Source organism: Macaca nemestrina, chromosome 11 (genome assembly GCF_043159975.1).
Source record: "Macaca nemestrina isolate mMacNem1 chromosome 11, mMacNem.hap1, whole genome shotgun sequence".
NCBI classification, from domain to species: Eukaryota; Metazoa; Chordata; class Mammalia; order Primates; family Cercopithecidae; genus Macaca; species Macaca nemestrina.
The window spans coordinates 2,876,834-2,896,870 of NC_092135.1; the positions used below are offsets into that span (position 1 = coordinate 2,876,834).

Below are 20,037 nucleotides of genomic sequence, written 5' to 3' on the forward strand. Positions count from 1 at the left end.
ACTCATTCATTACTTAATGATGGGGTTACAGTCTGAGAAATGAATGGGCAGTTTTGACATGCAAACATCGTAAGAGTATGCTTACACAAACTAGATGGTGTCACCTGCTACACACCAAGGCTATGGTGCTCTAACTATTGCTCTTAGTTTGTAAACCTATACAGCCTGTGACTGTATTGAATACTGTAGGCAGTTGTAACACTATGGTATTTGTATATCTAAATACAGAAAAGGTACAGTAAAAATACAGTGGAAAAGATTTTAAAAAGGGGCACCTGTATCACTTGTCCATCTGACATAAATTGGCCTCTTAGTTTTTGTAGATTACTACTAACAATAAGAATACTGAGTAACTAACTTCACGGTTCTTTTTGTCCTCCAGCTAGATCCCACTAACCAGAGTGGCAATGGGTTTGAATGTCACTTGAAGTGATTCTTTTTATTTTATTTTATTGGAGACAGAGTCTCACTCTGTCACCCAGGCTGGAGTGCAGTGGTGTGATCACAGCTCACTTTAGCCTTGGCTTAAGCGGTCCTCGGTGTGAGCTGCCGCCTGTGGCCTCCCCTCTGATTTGAATATCCAGCTTTGTTATGTTGTCAAATTTTCTTGCCAGTGTTGCCATTTCAGTAGCTTGCTACCAATTAATTTGGCATCCTCTGTTGATTTCCCTTCCAATCCTGAGGCAGTCATAACTGTAACATTTTATCATTTTAGGAATGTTCCTACATTTGCTAAGGAATGATGTAAAATTGGGGGGAAGGTCCTTGCTTCAAAAGTCATAGTTTAAGCTGCTGTTAATCAAAGTTGTCTCTGATATTTCTTCAGGAAATTTGTCAAAAACTTAGAGCGTGTAAATTTATAGTATATTTTCAGATCTATCCACAGTTAAGTGCAATTTTTTTTTTTTTTTTTTTTTTTTTTTTTTTTTTTGAGACGGAGTCTTGCTCTGTCGCCCAGGCTGGAGTGCAGTGGCGTGATCTCAGCTCACTGTAAGCTCCGCCTCCTGAGTTCATGCCATTCTCCCGCCTCAGCCTCCTGAGCAGCTGGGACTACAGGCGCCCACCACACGCTCGGCTAATTTTTTGTATTTTTAGTAGAGAAGGGGTTTCACCGTGTTAGCCAGGATGGTGTCGATCTCCTGACCTCGTGATCCGCCCAACTCGGCCTCCCAAAGTGCTGGGATTACAGGCGTGAGCCACTGCGCCCGGCCAAGTGCAATTATTTTGTTTTTAATTTTTTATGTAGACAAGGTCTTACTCTGTGCCCCAGGCTGGAGTGCAGTGGCGCAGTCATCGCTCACTGTAACCTTGACTTCCTGGGCACAAGCTGTCCTCCAGCCTTGGCGCCCCCCGAAAGCACTGTGTCTACAGGTGTGAGCCACCACACCTGACCTGAAGTGCAGTTATTATGATGATATTAACTCAAGTCCGTTTTGGAGTGTTGATTAACTATATTAAGGATACTGAGAACAACTAAGGGTTAATTTCTTCAGTTTGTGGTACAAATTGATGGCTTTTAAAACGAGACAAACTCAGTGCGCCTTTTGCCTCATTGGTGTGATTAAAGACCAAGTATTGGTTTAACTCTGAACTTCATAGATCTATGAAAAAGTATGACTTGCAGGACTGTAACCTAGCAAAAGATCATAAATGACCTTTCCTGTCTGCATTGTGTCTTTATTATCTTTTCAGTAGGCCAACTTTGTCTATCCAGCACCCACCATCTGCAGCAATCAGTATTCAGCGTCCTGCCCAGTCACGAGATGTCACAACAAGAATCACACTACCATCTCACCCTGCATTAGGGACGCCAAAACAGCAGCTTCATACAATGGCTCAGGTAAAACCAAAGGTGGAGAACCACCTGTGTACTTGGTTGGGTAAAACCAAAAGTGGGCAAAGTGTGCTGAGGGCCTGGCAGTACTGAAGGCATTGATTGTGTTTACCTGGGATGCAGTGGATAATGTTCTTATAACTGTGTTGTGGGGTTTCCCTCATAGAAAACGATCTTCAGTACTGGCACCCCAGTGGCTGCAGCCACAGTAGCACCTATTTTGGCAACCAACACCATTCCTTCAGCGACTACAGCCGGTAAGTCCATAACCCACTTCTTCCTTCTACCGGGGAAAGAGAAGGCAAGAGTGGTGGGTTAATTTTTCATTTCTCACCTTCAGTCAGAGAAAAACAATGGGCTAGAAAAATTATCTTAACTTTTTCCAAGAGTTTTCCCAGGTTTTTGAGAATCTGTAATGTGTGCAGAGAAGTTCTTGTTAAAGAATTTCCTTTTTTCCCCTATTTCAGGATCTGTGTCCCACACGCAGGCTCCCACCAGTACCATTGTTACCATGACGGTGCCCTCCCATTCCTCCCATGCTACTGCTGTGACCACCTCGAACATCCCCGTCGGTAAGTGGCATGCTGCCTTCGACAGAAGCTCACACGGGGTGCTGTAGCCCCTCTGACTAGGCCTTCATGGTGATGGCTAGTATTGATTTTTACAATTGTTGATTTCCTTTTTTTTTTTTCCTTGAGTCTCACTCTGTTGTCCAAGCTGGAGTGCAGTGGCGCGATCTCAGCTCACTGCAACCGCCACCTCCTGGATTCAAGCAATTCTCCTGCCTCAGCCTCCCAAGTAGCTGGGACTACAGGCATGTGCCACCATATCTGGCTAATTTTTTTGTATTTTTAGTAGAGACAGGGTTTCGCTATGTTGGCCAGATTGGTCTTGACCTCGTGATCCACCTGCCTCGGCCTCCCAGAGTACTGGGATTACAGGCATGAGCCACTGTGCCCGGCCCAGTTGTTGATTTTCAAAGCAACACTGAATATGACTTGTAACATTATGTATCATGCAGACTTGGCATTGATGGTAGGGGAAAAAGAGTATAACAGTTCTTGAGTACTCAAACTTTAGTTTTGACTTGCTTTCTTATCAAACTGTACCTTTTATAAAAATAAGCAATACTGACATAGACAAAAACAACAGGAAAAGCAAAGATCTGGAATGAGGAAAACTTGTAGACTTTGACAGATTGTTCAGGGAAAGTTCTCAGTGACACAACAGTGGGAAGAACACCAAAGCTCAGGTGTGTTCCCCAGGTTTTCATCTGAGTGCTGCCCTGCCACATCACGCCCATCCTAGAATTTCTTCTAGGCTTTCTTTATTCTTTTTCTAAGTATATGTATACTTTGAATTGTTAAAAAAATCCCTGGAAAGTTTCTAGCAGTCCAACTTCAGTCATCAAGATCAGGGGTTTGCACACTTTCTATAAACATTTTAGGCTTTGCAGGCCACATAGGTGTGTGTCGCCAGTGCTCAACTCTGTGTCGTGAAAGTAGCCGTGGACAGTATGTAAACAGACCGTGCGCCGAGGAGACTCTGCTTATGGATGTAGAAATTTGATTTCTTTCTTTTTTTTGTGTTTTTTTTTTGAGACGGAGTCTCGCTCTGTCGCCCAGGCTGGAGTGCGGTGGCTGGATCTCGGCTCACTGCAAGCTCCGCCTCCCGGGTTGACGCCATTCTCCTGCCTCAGCCTCCCGAATAGCTGGGACTACAGGCGCCCGCCACATCGCCCGGCTAGTTTTTTGTATTTTTAGTAGAGACGGGGTTTCACCGTGTTAGCCAGGATGGTCTTGATCTCCTGACCTTGTGATCCGCCTGCCTCGGCCTCCCAAAGTGCTGGGATTACAGGCTTAAACCACCGCGCCCAGCCTTTTTTTTTTTTTTTTTTTTTTTAAGAGATAAGGTCTTACTGTCATCCAGGCTTGAGTACAGTGGCATAGTCATAGCTCACTGTAGCTGGGGCTCAAGCTAACCCCCAGCGGCAGCTCCCCATTAGCTGGGACTACAGGTACCTGCCACCATACTCGGCTAATTATTTTGTTTGTTTTTTTGAGATGGAGTCTCATTCTGTCGCCCAGGTTGGAGTGCAGTGGCATGATCTCCACTTACGGCAACCGCCGCCTCCCGGGTTCAAGCAATTCTCCTGTCTCAGCCTCCTGAGTAGCTGGGATTACAGGCATGTGCCACCACGCCTGGCTAATTTTTGTATTTTCAGTAGAGACGGTGCTTCACCATATTGGTCAGGCTGGTCTTGAACTCCTGACCTCATGATCTGCCTGTCTCGGCCTCCCAAAATTCTGGGATGACAGGTGTGAGCCACCATGCCTGGCCTCTGGCTAATTTTTAAAAATTTTTTGTAGACTGGGAGCAGTGGCTCACACCTGTCATCCCAGCACTTTGGGAGGCTGAGGCAGGGGGATCACTTGAGGTCAGGAGTTTGAGACCAGTCTGACCAACATGGTGAAACCCCATCTCTACTAAAAAAAAATACAAAAAAAAAATTGGCTGGGTGTGGTGGCACATGCCTCTGTATTCCCAGCTACTCGGGAGGCTGAGGCAGGAGAATTGCTTGAACCTGGGAGGTGGAGGTCGCAGTGAGCTGAAATTGTGCCACTGCGCTCCAATCTGGGTGACAGAGCAAGACTCCGTCCCCAAAAAAAAATTTTTTTTTTTTTTTTTGTGGAAACAAGGTCTTGTTGTGTTACCCAAGCTGCTCTCAAACTGCTGGCGTCAGGGAGTCCTTCCACCCTCAGCCTCTCAGAGTGCTGAGATTATAGGTGTGAGACACTGATCCTGGCCTGAGTTTCATATCGTTTTCATGAGTCACAAAATATTCTTTTGATCCTTTTGCCCTCATCCATTTAAAAGTGTTAACTCATTCTTAGCTCATGAGACAGCAGGCTGGATTGGCCTGTAAACCATAGGTTGCCAACACCTATGCAGAGGACTGATATCTCACTGCCATAGCATCCGAAGCAGGGACTGTGGCCTCCGAGGCAGAACACAGCTTTCATTAGCCTGCCAGCTACAGGCTTTATTAATAGTTTCTAGTTTTGTCTCTGCCTTGCTTTTATAGTGAAGAGCATGTCATCTTATTGTTCTCTTAAGATACATACAGGACAGCTGCCATAGCATCCACTTAGAGCTAAGACTGCTTTTTGTGAAGAGGACACCCTGACATACTGGTGACTGGACATAAAAGTGTGGGTTCCGGCCTCTCTGAGCAAACTTTGAAGCCCATTTTCTGGAATAATGGTGGTACCCAGGAAGTCCCTACTCCTGTTGTAGGGTGACCGGCCTATACCAGCCCTTAAATGGGTGCTCGGCCCCACAGAAGCCCCTTAGCACAGAGGGTCTGCTACTGGGTCTTCTCTGCATCGCTCCTCACTATGACTTGCCATTGGAGAGACCAAATTTTTTCCATAACCTTCTGAATTTAGTTCATATTTGTCAAAAGAAGTTTGTTTTGTTTGTATCTGTTTAGCATTAACACACTTGTTGAAAAAGGTAGTAAATTGTCCATATTGCCATTTCAGCCCATTTCCTTCCTCTGCCTGCGTCGTCAGCTCTGCTGAGTGCTATCATGGCAAGCCAAGCCCTGAGACACTTAATATTTATCAAGTCAGGAGCCTCACTCGGGTATTTGAATCTATGATCGAAAGACCGATAAGGAGGGGCCGTTGTGGCCCAGAGGGACTGTCTAGTTTCCGCCTGACCCTCCACCTTGAAGAATTTTTTAGAGATTGGTTCTTGTGAATGTCCCTCTGTCTTCCTAAGAGATCCCACTGTGGAAGCAGACTCACTAAAAAGTACCAGGAGACATACATACGCGTGTTCCTACGTTCCATGGGGTTTACGGTCATTTTGTTTTTCTCTTTTATGCTAACCCCAATATTTCTGTATTATAATAGGATCTCTCCAGGAAAGGTAGCTCAGTTGAGAAGGGAAACCTGATAAAACCCTAGACCATTGATTTTGCAGTCGAGAAGTAGAACATACATATTAAAATCACCTAAGTGACTTTTTCCAAGTGAGCTTGCCCTCTCCAGGTGATATTAAATACAAATTCAGCTATTCTTACTAGGAATATGTTGGCTCAGAAAAAAAGCCTGCTAAATCACAAGTATAAGGTTTTTGCCTCTATTCCAATAGAATACCATTCTTATTTTCTCCATGTTCTGGTCAACATATGATCATGTTCTCAGAATTATAGAAAGTGAAATCTGGTGATCACATTATTCAGAAAATAGGGATAAGTTTTGGAGATAACGTTATGACAGACTTACTGTTTTCTGTACTATATAGTTCCTTGGTTTTTATTTAATTATTGAGAATGTGTGGCTTTTTTTTTTTTTTTTTTTTTGAGATGGAGTATCACTCTGTCGTGCAGGCTGGAGTGCAGTGGCATGATCTCAGCTCACTGCAACCTCCCAGGTTCAAGTGATTCTCCTGCCTCAGCCTTCTGAGTATCTGGGATCACAGGCACGCACCACCACGCCCGGCTGATTTTTGTCTTTTTAGTAGAAACAGGGTTTCACCATGTTGGCCAGGCTGGTCTCAAACTCCTGACCTCAGTTGATCTGCCCGCCTTGGCCTCCCAAAGTGTTGGGATTACAGGCTTGAGCCACTGCACCCAGCCTGTATGGCTTTTTAAATTAGAAAACAAGTAAAGATGTAAATGAATGGCTGAGTGGTGAGGTGTGTCTGGTTACCAACCACTGGTTAGCTACTCTGTCACGTGGCAGCTTCATTCCTACTGGAAGCATCATTTTCTCCTACCTTTCATGGGGCTCAGTGATAAAACAAGGCTTAGTTGCCCCCTCCTCACCATCCCCACTGCTTACCTCCCTGATGGATAACCCTGTCATGCCAGCTTCTCTTTGCGTTGGCCAATAGATGCAATCTTGAGTGGTCAGATGGGCATTCCTGCTATCACCCTGCAAAAACTTCTCCATCTGCCTCCCGTGGGAGCTGGCTGGCATCGCAGTGGGTCTTTGTAGCTTGGCGTTGTTGTTAAATGCTCTGCATTTAGGGTAATGCGTTGGCATCCTCCTAGTCTAGTCTCTTTGTTAATGTGCCTGTCACTGGTGTAACTTGGGTTTTTACACAGATAGAAGCTGTCCCTCTGTGTCTCTGAGATGGATCACGGCTTTTCTTTCTGCATGCCCAGGCATACTGTTAATAGATAGGGCTATAAAGAATAGTGTCAAGTATGTTCTAGTTCAGCTATACCTTCCAAACAAAATTGGATGCAAGTTTTAAAGGAGTACACATTTGGAGCCTCAGATTGAATTTGAAAACTCTGTGGTCATTGATTTTGATTTTGCTCTAAAGTTTTATATAAAATTGTAGGACATTCAAAGGACCTTAGAAATTATTAATTGATCCAAAGAAGGGATCCTTATAGGTAAAGAAATAGACTTGGGAATTAAAGTGGTCTTCTCATTGCTAATTAGCTACATTTTATAATTATCTATGGACCCAGAGTGGAATCTAAGGGTGGTTTTTTTTTTTCCATTTTTTAATCCAAAATTGTGTGTGTTCATTTATTTATTTATTTTGAGACGGGGTCTCAGTCTGTGAGTGAGGCTGGAGTATAGTGGTGCAGTCATGGCTCACTGTAGCCTTGAACTCCTGAACTCAAGTTATCCTCCAGCCTCAGCCTCCCACAGTGCTGAGATGACAGATGTGAGCCACCGTGCCTGGCCTGTTTACTTTTTAAGCAGTTTAATCCTTTCAAAAACAGGTCCAGGTTGAGAGAAAAGAGCCTGGTCACTTCTGTCTTTGTTTAAGTATTAATGTTGAACCTTGCTTTAATAACAGTAGGAATATATCAGTGAATGTAGAATTGAAATAATTCTGTTGAACTTTGTACTTATTTTTCATTTTTTATTTTGATTAAAAGTCCAGGCTTTAATTGTTTGCTTTCCTAAGATTGCTGCTAGCCAAGAATGTTTTGGCATGCCAAAAAAAAGTGTAGCGTGGTCATGGAATTGGCGTTTACTGTTTGCAGCCAAGGTGGTGCCCCAGCAGATCACACACACTTCTCCTCGGATCCAGCCAGACTACCCTGCTGAGAGGAGCAGCCTGATTCCCATCTCCGGACATCGGGCCTCTCCCAATCCTGTGGCCATGGAAACCCGAAGCGACAACAGGTAGGAGGCCACGTGTCAGCTATTCTGCCTCACTGTGTCACTAATCATTCTGCTTTATCAGCATAAAACAAAATGTCCCACAAATACGGCCTGTATGTATTACTCATGCTTTCAGATTTTCCCCCGAAAGTAACTCTTCGTATAATTCCTTTTTTATGTGCGATGTTTTTCAAGCCAGTCTCCTTTTGACGGATGTTTTCCTAGTATCCATTTTTTTTGGTTTTGTGTGTTTAATATTTTTTGGCTCTTTTGAGAGTAAGGGTTGTAGCATTATGACCGTTTATCCATAAGTACCTGCATTTGTAGCACAGAAGAGTAAAGACGTTCTGTGACGCCACCGCGGTACAGCTATCTGAACGGACGCCGAGCTCTCCCTTCTCTTTGACTCATGGGTGTTTTTGAAGAGTGGGGAGAAGCCGGTTGTTTTGGGGAATTTGATACTGTCACATTGTTTCCTCACGGTTACATTCAGGTTATACCAGGTAAGCAGTGTGTCCTTCCCATTGCATCAGAGAGCTCCTGCGGTCTGTTTTCCCCGTATTGGTCATGTTAACATTCATTACTTAGTGAAGGTGATGTTTGCCAGTTTTTTTCTACTGGAAAGGCATGTTTTTCTCCTTCGTAAACAAGTAATCTATCTGGAAATATCTGAGTGTAATTATCCTGTTCTCCAGTAAACATTCATTCAATAGTTGTAGATCTATTATTAATTCCTGGCTGAATCCATTACTAATATGATAGTTGCAAAATAGTGAGTTTTTCTAACGCGTTGTCTATATACATTAGCTGGCATTCTGATGTAAAGAGACTTTCTCTTACCCACCCCCATTTATTTTTTATGTTGAGCATTTTATTGTTTTTTAATCGGCTCAGGCTTGTAGATTTGCTTTTATTCATTAGAATCTATTGCTGTCATCTATTTTGGTGCTCTGATGATCTCATTTGGGCCTTGGGGGTTCTTTCTACTTCTGTGGATTTCGCCACGTCCCCTCTGTTCTAGCCTTTCCTTCTTTTCCATGATGAGATATTCTAGATTCCTATTGAACTTTATCTGTCTGGCTCTGAAATCTGCTGTTTCTCCAAGGAGCCCTTTGTCATTTACAAACCGAGATCTGGGCATTAGCCCTGCTTGTTGCTGTGGGTTGTCATTCTTCCAGGCCCTTTGAGCAGGCAGAGGTAGGAGGTATATAGTATTTTAAGAACATTTGAGTTCATACTGATACCTCTACTTCAACCCCATCGCTTCCCCCATTCCATGTCTGTATCTGCCTCTCCCATAAAGTACCCTATACAGTGTACACAAAGTAATTTCAAAAGCAGATGATTGTTAAGTGTTCTAATTTGATCATTTGTGTCTAGGAGTGCTTACAGATTTTGATGCATTGATATGTCCATCCACCTTGTTGAATACTCCTATTAGCTCTCAATGTTTATAGATTATCTAAATAATTCTGTAAATTAGCTCTAAATGTTTATAGATTTATAAATTTCCTATGTATATGTTTATTTTGCCTACAAATAAGGACAGTTTGAGGGGAAAGCAAGAGGGTCTTACCATTTTCATTTGTTTTTTTGTTTTGTTTTTGAGACAGGGTCTTGCTCTGTTGCCCAGGCTGGAGTGCAGTGGCACCATCATAGCCCACTGCAGCCTTGACTTCTGGGCTCAAATGATCCTCCCACCTCAGCCTCCCAAGTAGCTGGGACTACAGGCACATGCCATCATGCCTGGCTAAGTTTTTTTATTTTTTGTAGAGATGAGGCCTCACACTGTTGCCCAGGCTGTAGTGCAGCGGTGCGGTCTCGGCTCACTGCAATCCCTACCTCCTAGGTTCAAGTGATTCTCGTGCCTCAGCCTCCTGAGTAACTGGGATTATAGGCCTGCACCAGCACACCTGGCTAGTTTTTGTATTTTTAGTAGAAGACGGAGTTTCGCCATGTTGGCCAGGCTGGTCTTGAACTTTAACCTCAAGTAATCTGCCTGCCTCAGCCTCCCAGAGTGCTCAGGCTGGTCTCGAACTCCTGAGCTCAAGTGACTCACCTGCCTCAGTCTCCCAAAGTGCTGGGATAGCAGGCATGAGCCACTGTGCCTGGCCTACTTCTATTTTCTTAGGCATTTATATCATGAATAACTATTGACTGCTCTCGAATATTTTTATCTTTTATGTTTTAAATTATTGTTCTCTTTTAATTTTTAAAATTTATCTAAAACATGAATAGACATTCTGATGTTGAAGCATTTCTCTCCCTGTGATAAACTTTATTCGATTATGATGTATTTAACTTTATTTGGTACTTAATTCAATTTTATGTAGGATTTTTTGTTGTTGTAGTGAGTTAGATTTGTTTATAATCTTTATTTTGTCTTATTCTCCTGTTCCAATATTAGTATCAAGGCTATATTAAGCTTAAAAAATAAACTAGGAGCCAGGTACAGTGACACATGTCTGTAGTCCCAGAATTCAGGCAGCTGAGGCAGGAGGCTTGATTGGACCTAGGAGTTCAAGGTTGTAGTGTGCCATGATTGTGCTGTTGAATAACCACTACGCTCCAGCCTGGGCAACATAGCAAGACCCTGTCTCTGAAAACATAAAAATAAGTTGTATCTCATTTCTTCTTTCCATTGTTTCTGAAGCAGTTCAGATGAAATTGGGATTATTTATGTATTTTTAGCGAAATTGGCCAGTAAAACCAATTTGAGTTGAGTGTATGTAGTTCATGAGGAGTTGAGCAGGGAAGATTCGATTACTGAGTTTTTGTGAATTGGTTTTCAGACTTTCAAAAATCACCCATAGAATATTATCTGTGTTTTTTACATTTATTAATATAGGTATTTATAGTATCCACTTTGTTTTTGTTTTTTTAATTTTGCATTCTTGGTGTGTGTCCTGTGATGTAAGAGTTTGTTTGGGACACAAAAATTTGAGCAAAGCTCATTTGGCAGTTCTGATACAAAGAGGAGCTGGGGGATAGGATCTTTTGAAAGTGAAGAAGAAAATGACTATTTTGTTTGCTATCATCTGTTCTGTCTCTAGACCGTCTGTTCCTGTTCAGTTCCAATATTTTTTGCCAACTTACCCCCCTTCTGCATACCCACTGGCGGCACATACCTACACCCCAATCACCAGTTCCGTGTCCACTATTCGACAGTATCCAGGTACGAATCCTGCTTTTTAGATGGCTTTTCACAGTTTCATTTTTGCCAGCAATAACCTAGAAATTGATTAGGGGTTATTTCTAGTATGAGATTAATTATTTCAGCTTCTGTTTTCAGATTCAGATAAAATGTGAAGCTTGAAGGTCTTAAATAATCGTCTTTGTGATCTATAAAAGGTTGTTACTCGTTAGTGATATTTGCATAGTATTATGCCACCCTGAGGATAATCATGTTAGCAATTTTTGTTTCTCCTTAAAATGACAGTAGTTACAATGAATAGAGCTGTACTTTTATAGGGTTTCCATTGTTTGATGCAAATATTGGTTGTATTTTTAAAAAATGTATAAAGGTTTGTTTATAATAACGTTTACTTTAGGTTCCATGGTACTTGTACAGGTTTGTTATATAGATAAACTACATGTCACAGGGATTTGGTGTACCAGTTATATGTTTTTTAGTTCAGTTATGCTCTCCTCTCACCATGACGTGTAAATAGTGTTCTTTTTGCTAATCCAGGAAAAACAATCCTTAAATGTTAGAGTCTGTGTAATCTTTTCCTGTGGGACCCTCAGGTCACTCTGGGCGCCAGAAAGCCTTATTTCCAGCCAGGTGCATTGGCTCATGCCTGTAATCCCAGCACTTTGGTAGGCCAAGGCAGGCAGATCACTTGAGGTCAGGAGTTCAAGACTAGCCTGGCCAACATGGAGAAACCCCATCTTTACTAAAAATACAAAATTAGCCAGGCGTGGTGGCACATGCCTGTAATCCCAGCTACTCGGGAGGCTAAAGCAGGAAAGTCGCTTGAACTTGGGAGGCAGAGGCTACAGTGAGCCACGATTGTGCCACTGCACTCCAGTCTGGGTGACAGAGTGAGACTGTCTCCAAAAAAAGAAAGCCTTATTGCCTGGGGCCGGGTACTGTGGCTGATTGATACCTGTAATCTCAGCACTTTGGGTGGCCATGGTAGGCAGATCACTTGAGCCGAGAAGTTTGAGACCAGCCTGGTCAATATAGGGAGACCCCATCTCTACAAAAAATTAAAAAATTCGGCAGGCATGGTGGTGCATGCCTCTAGTCCCAACTACTGAGGAGGCTGAGGTGGGAGGATTGCCCGAGCCTAGGAGGTTGAAGCTGCAGTGAGCCATGATGGTGCCACTGCACTCCAGGCCAGGTAACAAAGTGAGAGCCTGTTTCAGAAAACGGAGAGAAAAAGACAAAAGAAAGTGTTATTGTTGCCTGGATTGTGGACCTTGCCCTCCTGCCACACGGTGCTGTATGGCCGCCAGCGGCATGTGTGGCCACAGAGCACTTGAAGTAGGTTAGTACATGAAAAACTCGATTGTTAATTTTGTTTAATTTTGAGAAATTTCAAGTATGTTTGGAACAACTTAGCAATGCAAAACTACTTTTTCAGTTGTAGGCTTTATGAAATCAAAATACAGATTAAGCACATCTGATAAAAATTCATGAGATGTACTCGAAGAGCAAAATATACCCTAGATTTTGAAGACATAGTATAGAAAAGAGAATGTGAAATATCTTGTTAAGAATTTTTAGGCCAGGCGCAGTGGCTCACGCCTGTAATCCTAGCACTTTGGGAGGCTGAGGAGGAAGGATCGCTTGAGACCAGGAGTTTGAGATCAAGCTAGATGAGACCTAGCCTCTACCAAAAATACAAAACTTAGCCAGGCATGGTGGTGCGTGCCTGTAGTCCCAGCTGCTTGGGAGGCTGAGGCAGGAGGATTGCTTGACCCCAAGAGGTTGAGGATGCAGTGAGCCATGTTGTTTGCGCCGCTGCACTCAAGTCTAGGCAAGAAAGCGAGACCCTTGTCTCAAAAAAAAAAAAAAAGTTTATTAATAACATATTGAAATGGTAATATTTTGAATATATTGGGTTAAATAAAATATATGATCAAAATTAATTTGGCCTGTTTATTTATTTATTTTTTTTGAGACGGAGTTTCACTCTGTTGCCCAGGCTGGAGTGCAGTGTCGTGATCTCGGCTCACTGCAGCTTCCGCCTCCAAGCTTCAAGCGACTCTCCTGCTTCACTGTCCCCAGTGGATGGTATTACAGGCATGCGCGACCACACCCAGCTAATTTTTGTATTTTTAGTAGGGATGGGGTTTCACCCTGTTGACCAGGCTGGTTTTAAACTCCTTCTCTCAAATGATCGCCCGCCTCGGCCTCCCAAAGTGGTGGGATTACCGGTGTGAGCCACCGCACCTGGCCTGTTTCAAACTTTTTTTTTTTCTTCTTTGAGACAGTCTTTCTCTGTCACTCAGGCTGGGGTGCAGTGGTGCAATAACACCTCACTGCCTCCTCAGATTCCTGAGTTCAAGGGAATCCTCCCATCTCAACCTGACATACCTCGTGCCTGTAATCCCAGCACTTTGGGAGGCCGAGGTGGGCTAAGCTGGAACCACAGGCCTGTGTTATGATGCCAAGCTAATTCTTTAATTTTTCATAGAAATGGGGTCTTGCTATGTTGCACAGGCTGGTCTCCAACTCCTGGGTTCAAACATTCCTCATATCTTAGTCTCCCAAAATGTTGGGATCAAAGGCAGAAATCACCACACCGGGCTCTTCTTACTTTTTTATTGTAGCCACTGGAAAATTTAAAGTTGCGTGAGTGACCCAATATGCCATTGAACAGTGCTGGTCTAAAATTTCAAACATTGTAAGATACTTGTTTATTTAGGGAAAAGGTAGCTTATAAGTGTAAGATATTTAAATGGCTTTGAAAACAAGTTCCTACGTCTCTGGATTGTTTTGATGACTAAGGAAAAAGTCCTCTGTGTTTATTTTCTTTCCACAGATAGTGAGAAATTCCTCCTTTTTTTGTTGCTTTCTGTGAATGCTCTTGTTTTCTTTTTTTTTTTTTTTTTTTTTTTTTTAATATACACAGTAGATGGGGTGTGTGCCTTGTAGGACACAGGACACTTGCTCGTTCTCTCTTTCTGGTGGATACATGCCATTTGAAACTCATAACTGCCATATTTCAAAACTGCCTGTGCTAGTGGCCCTATCAAGTAAAGCAGAGGTTCTTGACCTGGGACCCCTGGGTGTTTTTCTGACGTTTTATATTAATTATTTAACACAGTTGCCTGACTAATATTTGCAATTGAATAGCTGATTGCCTTTTTTTTTTTTTTTTTTTTTTTTTTGAGATGGAGTCTCGCTCTGCCGCCCAGGCTGGAGTGCAGTGGCCGGATCTCAGCTCACTGCAAGCTCCGCCTCCCGGGTTTACGCCATTCTCCTGCCTCAGCCTCCCGAGTAGTTGGGACTACAGGTGCCTGCCACCGCGCCCGGCTAGTTTTTTGTATTTTTTAGTAGAGACGGGGTTTCACCGTGTTAGCCAGGATGGTCTCGATCTCCTGACCTCGTGATCCACCCGTCTCGGCCTCCCAAAGTGCTGGGATTACAGGCTTGAGCCACCGCGCCCGGCCGCTGATTGCCTTTTTTCTGGTTTTTATCATGTTTCTAGTAATCTGTAGAAAGACAACATCATATTGGTAGGAAGTGAAAGGAAATAACAATCCCAAGTATATGAAGGTTCAAGTAACAGTGTTTATTTTTTTTTTCAAACCGTGAATTTAGATCTTATACAATGGAAGAAATCCGTGTTTATTTTAGTGTTTTTCTCTTTATGTGGAGTGTGTGGAATGAAGCTAACCTTCTTGTAGTTACCTTTTACATCATTTTTAGTTTCAGCTCAGGCTCCAAACTCTGCCATCACAGCTCAGACTGGCGTGGGGGTAGCGTCTACCGTCCACCTAAACCCCATGCAGTTGATGACAGTGGATGCATCACATGCTCGACATATTCAAGGGATCCAGCCAGCCCCCATCAGTACCCAGGGCATCCAGCCGGCCCCCATCGGGACCCCAGGGATACAGCCCGCACCACTTGGCACACAGGGAATTCACTCAGCAACCCCAATCAACACACAAGGGCTTCAGCCTGCACCAATTGGTACTCAGCAGCCTCAGCCTGAAGGAAAGACTTCAGGTAATTTTAAATTTTTGCATAGAAGGTGGTTTGGAGAAAAGAAATACATTTGGGTTTAAATCCTTTCTCTGCCACTGGCTTTGTCGTCTTATAATTTCTCTAGGCCTTCGTTTCTTTGTATTAATAATGAGTTGCTTAGAACTTATAATTTCAGGGTCACTGTAAACGTTAGAAATAATATACCTCACTCCTGTAATCCCAGCACTTTGGGAGGCCGAGGTGGGTGAATCATGAGGTCGGAGATCGAGACCATCCTGGCTAACATGGTGAAACCCCGTCGCTACTAAAAATACAAAAAAATTAGCCAGGTGTGGTGGCGGGCACCTGTAGTCCCAGCTACTCGGGAGGCTGAGGCAGGAGAATGGCGTGAACCCGGGAGGCGGAGTGAGCTGAGATCGCACTGCTGCACTCCAGCCTGGGCAACAGTGAAACTCTGTCTCCAAAAAAAAAAAAAAAGAAATAATAAACATCAGCAGCCGTAGTATTCATTTGCACATAATGAGAAGTGTTATCTTTTTTAAAAGCTCCTAGTTGTGGGGAAAAATTCACCTTATAAGTAGTGTTCTCATTGAAGATTTTCTTCAGAGTTGTACATAAAGCTGTAAAATCTTATGCTGATGTTAGCTAATATTATGAATGCTTAAAAAGAAATACTAGTGGAATAGCATTTTGAAAAGTGGAATAAGTCACTGTAATTAGATCTTTTTGAGACAGAAACACAGTCTCACTCTGTCACCCAGGCTAGAGCGCAGTGGTGTGTGATCTTGGCTCAGCATAGCCTCAATCTCCTGGACTCGAGTGATCCTCCCACCTCAGCCGCCTGAGTAACTAGGACTATAGGTGCCACCACGCCCGGCTAATTTTTGTATTTTTAATAGAGACAGAGTTTTGCCATGTTGCCCAGGCTGGTCTCAAATTCCTGGGCTCAAGCAGTCTACTCACCTTGGCCTCCCAAAGTGCTGGGATTACAAGCATGAGTCATTACACCAGCCGGGTTGTTATTTTTTTTCCGGCTGAATTTAAGATTCCATGTACTTGAATTATTATTAATTCGCCATTTCTCTGATGTAGTTTAAAAAAGCAAAATGGCTGTTTCTCAGCCAAGGTGCTGATTTATTTTTTTTAAGGCCGGGTCTCACTCACTCTGTTGCCCAGCTGGAGTACAATGGTACAATCGTGGCTCACTGTAGCCTTGACCTTCTGGGCTCAAGCAGTCCTTACGCCTCAGACGCCCATGTAGCAAGAACTACAAGTGCATGCCACCACACCCGGCTAATTATTTTTGATTTTTTTGTGGAAATGGGATTTTGCTCATTTCCCAGGCTGGTCTCAAACTCCAGAGTTCAAGCTATCCTTCAGCCTTGTCCTCCCAAAGTGCTTGCGGTTACAGGCATGAGCCACTGCGCCTGGCTGGAGCTATGTGTTTAATTGTTCTGTAGACAGTTCAACTATTTAAGCAAAGTCTTTCCGATTTTTTATTACTAAACTAACTGTCTGTGAGAGAGATGCAGTTTACCCATAGTGACCCACCTGGTAGGATGGTGTACTACATCTTTAAGGGCACCTGCCAGAAAATGCATGGTATTAAGTTGACTCCTATGAAATTGCCATTTTTATAGGTCAAAAACTGTCAGACACTGATATTTTCTGATTATGATCTCATGCTCACCAGTATTTCGATGCTCACTTTAAGTGTATAGTTAAAATATCTGTTAGTTGAATGTGTTTGTAAGGATAGACTGGGGAGGGTGCCATTACTGAGGGCTGAGAGAGGTTGGTATTTTATAAAAACTGAGTGAGTACGTTTCTTGAAGTGTACATTGGAGCATGCTATCAGGCTGGTAGATGCTGTTTTCTATTTGTGGCTCTTGTATTAAGCCTTTCCTGTCTGTCAGTTTTCTTATCTCTAAAATGGGAATTACAGTGATGGTAAGAATTATTATCAGTAAAAAATGTGAAGTAACTAGTAGAGTGAGAGACTATACTAGATACCATATACTTTGTTCACCTTATCTCATTTATTAGTGACTGTGATTATAGAGCAAAGAAAAAATAATGGTATGGGTCAGGCGCAGTGGCTCATGCCTGTAATTCGAGCACTTTGGGAGGCCAAGGCGGGCGGATCACTTAAGGTCAAGAATTCGAGACTAGCCTGGCCAACATGGTGAAACCCCATCTCTACTAAAAATACAAAAATTATCCAGATGTGGCAGTGTGCGCCTGTAATTCCAGCTACTCTGGTGGTTAAGGCAGGAGAATCACTTGAACCTGGAAGGCAGAGGTTGCTGTGAGCTGAGATTGCACCACTGCACTCCAGCCTGGGCAACAGAGCAAGACTCTCTCTCAAAAAAAGGAAAAAGAAAAAATAATGGTGTGGATCACGCACCGGTAGACTTAGTAACTGCTCCCGTTTAGCTGTCTGCTCTTTGTCAGACGGACATTGTGCTCCTGTCCCTTATCAGTTGGAAACTGGACAGTTAGAACATGGATCCCTAATTCTAGTGGTCTCATCGTTTGTATTTGTGTCTTCTGCGGCATTTTGTTTCTGTTGTTTCCCTCTCTTCAATGTTCTTTCCTGTTGCTTCTCTCCTCTAGCAGTGGTGTTGGCAGATGGAGCCACAATTGTGGCCAACCCTATTAGCAATCCATTCAGTGCTGCTCCAGCAGCAACAACCGTGGTGCAGACCCACAGCCAGAGTGCTAGCACCAACGCTCCTGCCCAGGGCTCATCGCCACGGCCAAGCATACTCCGCAAGAAACCTGCCACAGATGGGTGAGTAGACCTGGTGGTGCCAAATGACACCTCTGGTTCTGGATATAACTGGTATACAGAATAGGCAGTCTTATCTAATGCTGGTATCAAACTCATCTCTCATTTTCTGTGGCATGTTAAAATTTCCTCCAAAACAGCTTGACCACAGGATTATTCAATGGAGCATTACCCAGCTGAGACTGTGAGATCTTAACAAATCCTGGAGTCAGTGAGGTGTTAGTGTGTAAGCATCTGTTGCATACTGCTTTAATTCTCTCTAGTTCTGGAACTTCAATCATAGAACTTTTAAAGTAGTTTATAATTAACTCTTGGGCTTGTGTAGGTAGTTACATTAACTCATACTATATACTTCATTCAGCATGAATCGTTGCTGTTGAAACAGGAGAAGTTCCCTTGTCCCCCTCTCAGGGCGTGCAATGGGGGAGTGACTTGCTTCCTCATTGCCCTGCTGCTCCAGCCTCTAGGGGAGCGTACAGACGGGCAGACTGTGGGGCTCCAACCCTGCAGCGGCGTCTAGAGGTGAATGTTTATAGCCGAAACCCTGTGGGCATGTGTTACAGAGTGCTCTTTTCCTCTAGCCGTCCGTGGATGACTTGCATTAACCAGCCCAATTAGACCCCTGCCTTATGGCGAGGTCAGAGGGCTTTCTGTTTCCCAGGGTTCTTGCCTTGGTGTACTGGAAGAATGGGGTCACGCGTGGGCGTGGAGAAGGAGTGTAGGGTTTTACTGAGTAGAAGTAGCTCTCAGCAGATGGGGGAGCCAGAAGGGACATGGAACGGCCCCGGCTCTCTGACTGCCCTGGCCAAACTGCGTCGTTCTGCTGGTCGGTGGCCTGCTGGCGTGCCAGCGTCTGTCACGTGCTCTCCCACCGGCATGCTCTCCTCGCCGTCCCATTGCCTTCCAGCTGCTTGTGTCTTCCTTCGCCAGGGTGTTCCTCTTGATGTCCAGCCACTTGTGTGCCTGCCTGCTAGGGTCTCGGAGGTTTTTATAGGCACAGGATCAGGGTGTTGCAGGCCATGGTGGTCTGGGGAAAATGCAGCATTTGGGCAGGAAAACAAAAATGCCTGTCATCACCTAGATCCGTGGGCACAGCCGGGGGTAGAGTCCTCGCCAGGGACCTGCCCTTTCCAGCACTTCCCTGCTCCCCTTCTAAATCACTGTGGGCAGACAATTTCTGAAGTGTAGTAAGGGTCATATTTAGTAGCAGATAGTGTTTTGTGTTGCCATGTAAGCTTCTCAGTTGGTGGATCATAGGCAGGAAGGTATGTGCTGTGCTGTTCAACTTAAACATTCTGGAGGTGGGAGATGAGCAGATATGTTTCAGAGAGCAGAGTTTCTGTGGCTCACCTGAGCTAATAGCATCAACATCAACAGATTAAAGCAAGTGCAAACTTAAATTGCTGGGACTAGGGTCCCTGCAGGGTTTTTATTTCCACAGCTGTGCATAGACCAGAGTCCCTATCTTTGCTGCTTGTGAATACTTTGTACTTTTTTAAAGGATAAGTCAGTCCGTGACAAAGTTACCTTATTAAGTAGAAGCACAAGGCAAAGCTTGTGGTTAAGATGACAGATTGATTACACAGGTCTGAAATCTCTCCCTCTCATAACCCTATATAACTGTTTTCCAAAAAAGTTGTAAACACACAAGGAAGGGGAGAACAGGAGAGGACACAGTAGCAACTGAAGCTGGGAAGCAGACCGTCAGGTGATGGCATCCTGGCTCTGAGAAAGCTAAATGTGAAGCTTGCATAGGGGAAAGTTGAGAACCATTCTCTTTTAAAATTGGAAAATCTTCAAAAGGACCAACAACAGGAAGATCCTGGGGGCGAAGGAAGGGGCTCTCTCTTTTAAGGAGGATAAGTTAAAACCTTTGAGTTTGAAAAGTGTTAAAGTTAGAGCCCAGAATCCCATTTTCTACGTATGCCATGTGGTGTACTGCCCCTTCCCAGCTTCAGCAGGAGCCTGAAAGTTCAAACTCTGCAGATGGTCCGCTGGGATCACCCAGCGCTATGGAGGTCATGGGTATTTTACCAGAAAGAAATTGTGACTCACCATGAGTGTATGGAATGCTGAACACTTCCCAGTCCACTCCCTGCTTTCA

General features: G+C 43.8%; 1 protein-coding gene across 10 annotated transcripts in view; it reads left to right on the forward strand.

Annotated features, from left to right (window-relative positions):
* Positions 1-20,037, forward strand: part of LOC105492414 (Sin3A associated protein 130) — an 86,927-nt gene that overhangs the window by 27,111 nt on the left and 39,779 nt on the right. For 4 of the 10 annotated variants that reach the window (XM_011759467.2, XM_024796207.2, XM_011759464.3 and 1 more), the window contains exons 8-14: positions 1,693-1,840; positions 2,001-2,091; positions 2,302-2,406; positions 7,857-7,998; positions 11,031-11,152; positions 14,861-15,163; positions 17,759-17,936. In XM_011759467.2, coding sequence (XP_011757769.1) covers positions 1,693-1,840; positions 2,001-2,091; positions 2,302-2,406; positions 7,857-7,998; positions 11,031-11,152; positions 14,861-15,163; positions 17,759-17,936 — 1,089 coding nt within the window. The remainder of the gene's footprint in view (positions 1-1,692; positions 1,841-2,000; positions 2,092-2,301; positions 2,407-7,856; positions 7,999-11,030; positions 11,153-14,860; positions 15,164-17,758; positions 17,937-20,037) is intronic. The other 6 variants (XM_024796206.2, XM_024796208.2, XM_011759471.3 and 3 more) reach the window with 2 other exon arrangements.